Raw genomic sequence first — 11,184 nt, 5'->3', positions numbered from 1 at the left:
GCTTCTTCCGGCGCAGGCGGACGGATGTCTGGGTTCTGGGTCACCTGACCGTGAAGTCGGCCAGTCATGGCGTCCTGTTTGTTAGCTGGCGAGCGATTTGTACGCGCTCTGGGTCCTGGTGGGGAGCTGGAGCCAGAGCAACTGCCCGGGAAGCTGCGGGCAGAACTTGAGGCCGCGCTAGGGAAGAAGCACAAGGGCGGCAATCGCCCGGCTCGCCTGGTTTCTTTCCGCCTGATCCGGGATCTGCATCAGTACTTGAGAGAAAGGGGTGAGCCCCAGGCTCCGGTTTAGGGTCGCCTCTTTTTTTTTCCAGAGTTTAGGCTGTCCTGAGGTCTTTTTTCCTGAGGGGTGTATCTGTTGCTGAACCAAACTCGCAGCTTCTTTCATGACTCCCAGCAAACCCAATATACTGAGGCAGGGTTCTGGTGAAGAAAAGTACAGTATTTAATGCAGGGTGCCAAGCAAGGGAACGGGAAACAAGGCTCAAATCCACTCTAGTTTGGAATTTGAGTTAAGGAATTTTCGTTTAAGGAGGAGAACAAAGAGGCTGGGAATAATTGTCGTGTGATATTTCCTAATTGTGGTTTCGGGAGTCAGAATGTTTCTGATTTAGGATTCTCTGGTCAAGTGGTCCTTGGCTCCGGTGTCTGTTCGTTCACTTTGCCCTGGAGAAGCAACCAGAGTTTTCAGGTTAATGATGATATTTATAGCAGTACATTAAAGATGTTGTCAACATAGCAGTTTTAATCATCTGACTCTGGTTCATTAGTATTCTGTTAACACAGGATAGAAGCTAGAGGGGACCGGAAAAGGAATAAAGTTTTGGATAGAGAGATTAATCGTAAGGTCAGTAAGGAAACTCAGTTTTAGGGGGACTGGGTTTCAAATCCATCACTCTCTTTCACCCATGGAATGATCATCTGGCCAACCCAAGAGTCACCTCATAAACCCTGGGGAACCAGCCTACTCTCTTCATAATTTCCGCGGGAATTTTTCGTGGATGACAAAATTTATTGTGCAGTTCCTGTTCTCTTGAGTCTCGTCTAGGCCCACGTGACCCTTGAGAAAGTCCACATTCTAACTCAATGGCACTGCATAGGTTCAGTTTCTTTCTTTTAAGCCACATTAAAAAAAAAAAAAACATAGTGAGCTCACCCTGTGTGTGAATCTAGATTTCTTTCCATCTTAAGAGTGGTCACATCTGATAGAGTTGGTTGGTTTTTGTTTTTGGATATAGAATGATGGGAAGTTCTGTTGAAAGCTCTGGACTGGGAGTGGCATCTGAATTGTAGTCCTGACTCTGCTATTGACTCTTTGTGGAGGAGTCATTTCTCTTCCTTGAGCCTCTGTTCTTTTATATGTAAAGGGGTCCAATATGACAAACTGGCAGGTAAGGTCTTTTGCCAGAATTAACAGCCTGCCCAGAAATGGGAAGGGTAGATTATTCAGTTATTAGAACTAAAAAGGACCTTAGAGGTCATCTAGCACAGTGTTCTCTAAGTATTCACCACCACTAGGCCTTAAATCTATTTAGGGCAAGTTCTGTTGTGGCCACAGAAATGACCTAACTTAAAGATGAATATAAATGACCTGTGTGTTACTAGCTGTGACATTGGTTGGGTAATTGAGAGCCAACAATTAAAGTCACTATGCAGCACTAGGATATACTTATGTATGTGGGATTATCTTAGTTTCTTCCCAATTGAAAATGATCCTGGAGATGAACTGATATAAGAGTAGCCATGTTTTATTCTGGTAGAAAGACTTGGTGGGCTGGGGACTTCTTTGGCAGTCCAGTGGTTAAGATGCCGTGCTCTCAATGCAGAGGGTGTGGGTTTGAACCCTAGTTGGGAAACTAAGTTCCCACATACCTCATGGCACTGCCAAAAAAAAAAAGAATTGATGGACTAGATCCTTCTCTGATCCTTCAACCTCACCTCTATGCATTTTTCCTCAGGTTCCAAACTATACCTTCATGAGCTCCTAGAAGGCAGTGAAATCTATCTCCCAGAGGTGGTGAAGCCTCCTCGGGTACGTAAGGGATTATATTTGTGAAAATGGATGTTGACTCAGTTGGGTTTATTCATTTTGCTTCCAAATTTATGAATCTTTGAGCACAAAATTTGTTCTTTGAATCCTTAAGAGCTGGGGTGGAGGAAACCAGATATTGTCCTCCCAGTCTGACAGCTTGGAAAACTGATACCACCCAAAAAAAAAGAAAATAGTTTCCAAAGCACTGGAGGCAGGACTGGTGCATGGGTCTTCTTAGCAGTACTTTGCCCCCTGAAACCAGTGATTGTGACATGTTTTCTAGCAAGCTAGAAATATCATTCTTCTTGTTTGATTTTTCTGCCTCAGAACCCAGAGCTAGTTGCTCGTCTGGAAAAGATTAAGATACAGCTGGCCAATGAGGAATATAAGCGGATCACCCGCAATGTCACCTGTCAGGTAAGAGCCCACTCTTCAATATGTGGACCCTGTAGCCCCTGAAAGCAGGGCCCTGCACTAGGAAGACGCACAGATGGAAGAAACAACGTGGAAACCTGGCTTGTATACTATTAATATTAAGGGACTATAGAAGCTCTGTGCTGCGTACAAGCCAAATACAGTTCCCATCCTATTTACTGAGACTGTCAGCTCAGATGGTGACTGATTTTTAAAGGTTGTAGAGGTGGAGATGAGCCTGGAGCCGTTCTTTTGACAGAGCACCCTACTTTTCTCTGGCATGCACCTGGCCCAGAGGAAGAGAGGGATACATGGGTACTGGAAAAACACGTCTCTTCTCTGAAATGCTTGATCCAGAGAAGAATCCAACTGGTCCTAGACAAAATCCAGGGAGAAGACAGAACTAGTGTGTTGGGTGATAAAGAGGGCTGAGCCCAGACTGACCAATGAATACTCTCTGGGCTGCTTCCATTCTGAAATCCTTTGCTTTTTCTTTTTCCAAGGATCCAAGGCATGGCGGAACTCTCAGTGACCTGGGAAAGCAAGGTGAGGTACTAGGAAATCAGGCTGCGAAAGCCTCTCACTGGGATGGGTCAGCCGTGGTCCTCCTTCCCACTCCATTGCTCAGGACTTAAGCCTGAGCTGTTCAGGCTTGCTGTTTGAGGAAAGCCTGGTTGATGGGGGAGGCAGCTGTGAGATAAAAGGGCCTCGTGGAGGATGCTGACCTAAAAGTTTCTTGCCCGGGCTCCTCCCCAAAGTGAGGTCAGTGAAGGCTCTGGTCATCACCATCTTCAACTTCATTGTCACGGTGGCGGCTGCCTTCGTCTGCACTTACCTTGGAAGCCAGTATATCTTCACAGAAATGACCTCGGTGAGTAGGTTCTGGGTAGGGCAGGGTGCCCCAGTTGGGAGTGTTGGGATAGGGAGGAGGTACACGAAAATGCTTTGAACAGGTTTTGTATTTACATGATAAACAAAGGGAGTGTTTGATCTGTCCAACAGTCATGGAGGTAGATAATAACCTCAGAAGAATCAGGATCTGGTTTTCTTCCCTTCCCCCCAACTTATGGGCTGGGTTGAGGTCCTCTCCATCCTTGTTAGGTGCTAGAGGCTGCAGAGCTGGAAGCTGGTCTGCATCACGTAAGCCTGATTCTCTCCCTTCCCAGCGAGTACTGGCTGCCTTGATCGTGGCCTCTGTGGTGGGTCTGGCCGAGCTATACGTCATGGTGCGGGCGATGGAAGGCGAGTTGGGAGAACTGTAACTCTGCTTCCTCATCGAAGTCTGGAGACTCCAGGGTCTCAGTTGCCAATTGCTGATCCTCAGTCAGTGATTTGTACTCAGCCGAGTCAAGGCCACCTGCTCTTCCTGCGGGACAGTCCCATCCTGTCAGTTAACAGAGGGGGCAGTAGAGGAGACTTAGACAACAACAGGAAAGAACTGATCTGTCCGTACATTTTCCCGAAGCCAGTGCCCATCTGCCTTCTACTGTCCATTCTGGGCATTGCTGGGGCTGAGGTTTTTTCCCACTGGAATGAAAGAGAATCCAGGCCTTTCCAGAAGTAGACCATACTGCCTTGAACTTTCCCAGGTGCACAAGTCAGTGGTCGTCCTTGCTCCACATATCTTGATACAGACCTGTAATTTATATCAGAAGACTCCAGAACAGCAGAGGGATTTGCTTTCTCCAGTTTGTGCTGGAAGAAGAACTGATCAGAGGACATCAAATAAAAGAAAGCCAGTTGATGCAGGATGGTGCAATTGTACACAAGGCAACTTTTTGGAATCTTAGTTTCTGCCTTCATTTTCTTCCTTCTGCTGGCCTTGTTCAGATTTTCTATGTTTCTGCCTGTCTTCACTACTCATCAGCCCTCCTTCAACTTCCCACCTTCTGGTCACCCTTTGCTCTGCTTCCAAAAATGAAAACAATGCAGATAGTAAAGCAGTATGTCTGCTTTTAATTGCAAAACCCCTTGTACTTCTTTGTATTTGTAAGGAGAGTATGCCTACTGTGAATTGTCTCAGCTAATGATTCTTTGTAGACTGGTGACTGTTTTCAGATTGAACTGTACGTGTAATGTATATGAGTATACACAAAGCAAAAATACATGGTATGTGTACATATTGTTATATATAAGCCTGTTATAGGTTATTTTATGTGGATTCTTAAACATGTTTGGGTAAGTGCAAAAAATAGTATGTAAAATTATTTTACATGATTGCTTTTGGTCTTCAGAACCATTCCAGAGGTTAGGAAAGGAAGCGGTTGTAGGCCCCTTTCCCAGAAGACAAAACCGAGATGAGAGAGGTGAAATGACCCTCAGCAGTCCTTTTTCTGTTAAATGGAGGCAAAGACTCCTAGGTTATCTTGAAGTCTCTGTGTAATGTTAAACCTGTAAGAACTTAGATTAGTGGTGTGTTGATGGAATCTGTGTAAGTCTTTTAGAAATTACAGTGGCATTATTATTTATCCAATAAATATTTATCAAATCCAGCATATTCTTTTTTTGTTTTGTTTTCTTTTTTTTTTAACTTTGGCCATGCCATGCAGCATGCCAGATCTTAGTTCCCTGACCAGGGATTGAACCCAAGCTCTCTACAGTGGAAGTGTGGCATCCTAACTACTGAACCATTGGGGAATTCCCTCCAGGGTGTTCTTATTTCACATCTTATGTCAACAGAGAAGTCCACAGACTTCCACAGTTGTGAGACTTAATTCAGGTCTGCTCCTAATGGTAGATCCTTTCTTTCTGTTTGTTCAGTGTAGGAGCTTCTAAGGTCTTTTTTTTTTCCCCAGGACACTCTTCTGTTCTTAGAAATTACACACTCATTGACTCAATAAACGTTTCCTCTACAGTATTGCCAGTTTCTTTTTTTTTTTTTTTTTTTTAAATATTTATTTATTATGTGGCTGTGTTGGGTCTGAGCTGTGGTATGTGGGATCTTCCTTGTGTCATGGGGGATCTTTCATTGCAGCACGTGGATTCTCTATTTGCGGTGCAAGGGCTCAGTAGTTGCAGCACACAGGCTGAGTTGCTCTCTGGCATGTGGGATCTTAGTTCCCTGACCAGGGATCGAACCCATGTCCCTTGCACTGCACGGCAGATTCTTAACCACTGGACCGTCAGGGAAGTCCCTGCCAGTTTCTTGAGTTACAGCAAGTCAGCCTCTCAGGACAATATTCTCCGTGAGCAAGGAGGGTGTAGGCGCTTCTGTTACACCACACATCATTTTGTTGAGAAATCAGGGTTTCTGTTGTTGACCGGAAGAAATACCAACTTGAGAAAAAATACAGGCAACGTTTTACAGTGTTCTTAGCGACCCTGACTGTTTAAGACTGAGTTAAAAAGCTACATGAATCACTCTTTGCTCCTGATGAGCAAAGCGCAGTCAGATTTTTAGAATTCAAGTAGATACCATCTCTTTTCAAGTGGCTGAGTCTTGTAAGTAGAAAGAACTTTAACCTTTAGACTAATATCTATGCTATGTGCTTTAAAAATCTGTTTGAATTATTTGTTTTGGTCTGTACTCCATTCTTCTGCTTTGGCAATATCTCTGGGGTATATGGGCAGAGAACAGTAAGAAAAATAAGGGGAAAAAAATCTATAGATTATATCCTGATACATATAAATCAGAACAGAGAACCAGAGAATTTTAAAACACTACAGAAACTTCGAGAAATTAATTTTCCCAGCCAAGTTGTTCACAAAGACACTAATGTTCCAGAGGATCATCTGCCTCGTCCCAAGGCTACAGAGCTTAGTTATAGCCAAAACTCCGACCCCTGGCTCTTGGCTCTCATGTCACCATTCTTTCCAAATAATGCTGTTCAGTCTCTTCTTAAAATTAGAAAATTGGTCAAGTGAAAGTACGTATGAAGTACTAACATGGAGTGGGAACTTATTCTCACCGTGTACTTAATAACTGTTAGCTGCTTTTTCTCTCCCTGACCTTCATGAGTCTTGAGGTTGAAGTTTTCATTGTGTCTGATGCAGTTCCTAATTTTCTGTTTTCTCTCTCGCTTCTTTTCCTTCATACTTAAAATGCTTGAGGGAAGAGTGGCGAATACTGCCTATATTTGTTTAGGGTCTCTATTAAGCTTTGGTATTAGGGAGGCTGACAACACATGTGCCTTCAGACAGACCTTTGGGGGTTAGGCTGATCATCGCTTTGCTCTTTGGCATTAGTCAGTTGTATAGAACTACCCTCCACTTCCACTCTCATTAAAGAAAACATATTTCGTACACTGACCTAAAGATGTCTGGGCAGTTCTAATGATCATCAGGGATCAGCAAAAAGAGGTATTTAAAAAATTTAAAAATATATTTGTCTTAGCCATAAAAAAAGAGTGAAATAATGCCACTTGCAGCAACATGGATGGACCTAGAGATTATCACACTAAGTGAATTCAGAGAAAGACAAATTTCATACAATAATCCCTTACATGTGGAATCTAAAAAAAATCATACAAGTGAACTTATTTACAAAACAGAAACAGATTCATAGGCTTAGATAATAAACTTGCCATTATCAAAGGGGAAAGGTGGTGGGGGGAGGGGTAAATTAGGTTGAGATTAACATATACACACTAAAGGAAATCGGTCCTGAATATTCATTGGAAGGACTGATGCTGAAGCTGAAACTCCAATACTTTGGCCACCGGATGTGAAGAATTGACTCTTTGGAAAAGACCCTGATGCTGGGAAAGATTGAAGGCAGGAGGAGAAGAGGACGACAGAGGATGAGATGATTGGATGGCATCACTGACTTGATGGACATGAGTTTGAGCAAGCTCTGGGAGTTGGTGATGGACAGGGAAGCCTGGTGTGCTGCAGTCCATAGGGTTGCAAAGAGTCAGACGCAACTGAGCGACTGAACTGACCTGATAAATAAAATAGTCAACTAGGACCTATTGTATAGCACACGGGAATCAATATTCTGTCATAACCTAAATGGGAAAAGAATCTGAAAAAGTGTGTAGGTATAACTGAATCACTTTGTTGTGCACATAAAACTAGGAACATTGCAAATCAACTATGAAGTGTGAAGTGTTAAAATCTCTCAGTTGTGTCTGACTCTTTGCGACCCCATGGACTTTATATTCCGATATAAAGTAAATTTTTTAAAAGCTAAAGGCAAAGGAGAAAAGGAAAGATATACCCGTTTGAATGCAGAGTTCCAAAGAATAGCAAGGCGAGATAAAGCCTTCCTCAGTGATCAATGCAAAGAAATAGAGGAAAACAATAGAATGGAAAAGACTAGAGATCTCTTCAAGAAAATTAGAGATACCAAGGGAATACTTCATGCAAAGATGGGCACAATAAAGAACAGAAATGTTATGGACCTAACAGAAGCAGAAAATATTAAGAAGAGGTGGCAAGAATACACAGAAGAACTGTACAAAAAAGATCTTCACGACCCAGATAACCACGATGGTGTGATCACTCACCTAGAACCAGATGTCCAGGAATGTTAAGTGGGCCTTAGCAAGCATCACTATGAACAAAGTTAGCAGAGGTGATGGAATTCCAGTTGAGCTATTTCAAGTCCTAAAAAAATGATGCTGTGAAAGTGCTGCACTCAATGTGCCAGCAAATTTGGAAAACTCAGCAGCAGCCACAGGACTGGAGAAGGTCAGTTTTCATTCCAATCCCAAAGAAAGGCAATGCCAAAGAATGTTCAAACTAGTGCACAATTGCACTTGTCTCACACGCTAGCAAAGTAATGCTCAAAATTCTCCAAGCCGGGCTTCAACAGTATGTGAACTGTGAACTTCCAGTTGTTCATGCTGGGTTTAGAAAAGGCAGAGGAACCAGAAATCAAATTGCCAACATCCGTTGGGTTATCAAAAAAGCTAGAGAGTTCTAGGAAAACATCTACTTCTGCTTTAATGACTATGCCAAAGCCTTTGTGTGGATCACAACAAACTGGAAAATTCTTAAGAGGTGGGAATACCAGACCACCTTACCTGCCTCCTGAGAAATCTGTATGCAGGTCAAGAATCAACAGTTATAACTGGACATGGAACAGACTGGTTCCAAATCAGGAAAGGAGTATGTATGTCAAAGCTGTATGTTATCACCCTGCTTATTTAACTTATATTCAGAGTACATCATGCAAAATGCCGGGCTGGATGAAACACAAGCTGGAATCAAGATTACCAGGAGAAATATCAATAACTTCAGATATGCAGATGACACCACCCTTATGACAGACAGTGAAAAAGAACTAAAGAGCCTCTTGATGAAAGTGAAAGAGGAGAGTGAAAAAGTTGGCTTAAAGCTCAACATTCAGAAAACTAAGATCATGGCATCCAGTCCCATCACCTCATGGCAAATAGATGGGGAAACAATGGAAACAGTGACAGACTTTATTTTCTTGAGCTCCAAAATCACTGCAGATGGTGACTGCAGCCATGAAATTAAAAGACGCTTGCTCCTTGGAAGAAAAGCTGTGACCAACCTAGACAGCCTGTTAAAAAACAGAGACATTACTTTACTGACAGTGGTCCATCTAGTCAAAGCTATATGGTTTTTCCAGTAGTCATGTGTGGATGTGAGAGTTGAACTATAAGGAAAGCTGAGCGCCAAAGAATTTATGCTTTTGAACTGTGATGTTGGAAAAGACTCTTGAGAGTCCCTTGGACTGCAAGGAGATCCAACCATTCCATCCTAAAGGAAATCAGTCCTGAATATTCATTGGAAGGACTGATGCTGAAGCTGCAACGCCAATACTTTAGCCACCTGATGCAAAGAACTGACTCCTTGGAAAACACCCTGATGCTGGGGAAGATTGAAGCCAGGAGAATGGGACAACAGAGGATGAGATGGTTGGATGGCATCACCAACTCGATGGACATGAGTTTGAGTAAATTCTGGGAGTTGGTGAAGGACAGGGAAGCCTGGTGTGCTGCAGTCCGTGGGGTCGCAAAGAGTCAGACACAACTGAGCGACTGAACTGAACTGAACTGAAAACTTAATTATTCAGTAAGATTCCCACCAAAAATAAATAGATATAAAAATAAAAACTACCCACAAAAAAAGTGATTAATTCATATGTCAGAGACTTTGAAATACATGCCAATGGTCATCTCAATTATGTCTAATAGTAAAATCCTATATTGGATACAACTTAAATATCAGTAATAGAGTGATTAAGTAGATTATAGCAATAGATACATTTTAAAGTATTATACAAAATACTGTGCAAAATAAATTGCTACACGACCCTGGAACATTAAAAAAAAATTAGCTATACTGAACACTGAAACTTCTTTGGAGAGTCACAGCTGTCTTTTTTTTTTTGCTGCATCAGGTTTTAGTTGACACATGTGGAATCTAGTTCCCTGACCAGGAATAGAACCTGGGTCCCCTGCTTTGGGAATGTAGAGTCTTAGCCACTGGACCACCAGGGAAGCCCCCACAGCTGTACTTACCTGTGCTAAACTCCGTGGCCAGGGTCCCCACATATCCTCAAGCTTTCACAGTCTCCACGTAAATGGATTCCAAATTTTAGATACAGAGCAGCCTTTTTTCTTTTTTTCTTGGCTGTTCAGCTTTCAGGATCTTAGTTCCCCAACCAGGGATCCAGCCTGCGCCCACGGCAGTGAAAGCACCAAGTCCTAGCCATGGACCGCCAGAGAATTCCCATGGAGCTGGACTTCTTAAACTGCTTCTGACCCAGAGCAATTTCTCAGGATGCAATTGGAGTCATTCCCCACATACTCCTCTTTCTTGGGAAGGCGTCCTCACTTGATCCCAGCCCCTACTCACAAGTCAACAGACTGCTGTGGCATTGAGTAATTTGTGTGTGTGTGAGTTGCTGAGTCGTGTGTTTGTGACCCCATGGACTGTAGCCTGCCAGGCTTCTCTGTCCATGGGGATTCTCCAGGCGAGAATACTGGAGTGGGTTGTCATTCTCTTCTTAAGGGGATCTTCCCAACCCAGGGATCAACCCTGAGTCTCCTGCATTGCAGGCAGATTTTTTACCCCCGAGCCACCAGGAGCTCCTAATCAGACTTCTCAGGTGGCTCAATGGTAAAGAATTCGCCTGCCAAGGCAATAGATGTGGGCTCGATTCCTGGGTCGGGAAGAACCCCTGTAGAGGATATGATAACCCACCCCAGTATTCTTGCCTGGAGAATCCCATGGGCAGAGGAGCCTGGAGGGCTATACCCCTCGGGGTCGCAAAGGGTCAGTGACTGAGCATGCACACATACACGCATACATGGGCCACTCTGCTGGCTTCTGGAGCTAAAGCAGCCAAAGCCTGAGTGCCTGCTGAGGAAAGGGCCGTGGTACAGGTGACCTCCATCTGCAAGGGCAGAATCAGAAACAGGAATCAGGTGGCCTTTCCTCCGCTTCTCACCCAACTTGGGGAGCTCTGCTGTCAGGCACTGCCTCTGTCTTACCATACCACGCTTTCTCCAGTGCAGTCTGGGTCCAGGGCTTCCTGGGGAGCAAGGGGAGTCCTTGCCAGAAGCCCAGAGAAACAAGAAGCTTGGGACCTTCCCAGTTTCTCATGTCCCACCGTATGGAGCATGCTAAGTCCCTTCAGTTGTGTCCAACTCTTTGTGACCTTGTAGACTGCAGCCCGCCAGGGTCCTCTGTCCATGGGATTCTCCAGGCAAAGGAGCGGGAACTAGCATCCACTGAGAGCTTTTATAAATACAATGTGTCACGCACCACGTGAAGCCCTTCACCTACATTATTGCTTCTCATTCCCAAAACAGGAAATGAGTA

The 11,184-nt window shown here is 43.8% G+C and overlaps 1 protein-coding gene across 3 annotated transcripts; it reads left to right on the top strand.

Moving 5' to 3' along the window:
* The first annotated feature begins 16 nt into the window (after positions 1–16).
* Positions 17–4,940, top strand: TMEM199 (transmembrane protein 199). 3 transcript variants are annotated; one of them, XM_043479957.1, is made up of 6 exons: positions 17–268; positions 1,958–2,031; positions 2,359–2,448; positions 2,949–2,991; positions 3,204–3,316; positions 3,547–4,940. In XM_043479957.1, the coding sequence occupies exons 1-6, from the start codon at positions 67–69 to the stop codon at positions 3,628–3,630; spliced, it is 606 nt and encodes a 201-aa protein (XP_043335892.1). In that variant the 5' UTR covers positions 17–66; the 3' UTR covers positions 3,631–4,940. The 3 variants fall into 3 exon arrangements, with proteins under 3 accessions (XP_043335892.1, XP_043335874.1, XP_043335882.1); XM_043479939.1 differs by having other exon boundaries at positions 20–268; positions 4,035–4,940; XM_043479947.1 differs by having other exon boundaries at positions 21–268; positions 3,612–4,940.
* Positions 4,941–11,184: the final 6,244 nt, after the last annotated feature.

Source organism: Cervus canadensis, chromosome 1 (genome assembly GCF_019320065.1).
Source record: "Cervus canadensis isolate Bull #8, Minnesota chromosome 1, ASM1932006v1, whole genome shotgun sequence".
In the NCBI taxonomy this organism is placed as follows: domain Eukaryota; kingdom Metazoa; phylum Chordata; class Mammalia; order Artiodactyla; family Cervidae; genus Cervus; species Cervus canadensis.
Note: the sequence above shows the minus strand (reverse complement) of the source record. Positions and strands in the feature narration are given on the sequence as shown.

Coding starts and splice junctions, on each gene's coding strand:
- TMEM199 (XM_043479939.1), top strand. CDS start 67: ATGGCGTCCTGTTTGTTAGCTGGCGAGCGATTTGTACGCGCTCTGGGT. Junction 2,449..2,948: donor CCCGCAATGTCACCTGTCAG/GTAAGAGCCCAC, acceptor TCTTTTTCCAAG/GATCCAAGGCATGGCGGAAC. Junction 3,317..4,034: donor TCTTCACAGAAATGACCTCG/GTGAGTAGGTTC, acceptor GAACTTTCCCAG/GTGCACAAGTCAGTGGTCGT.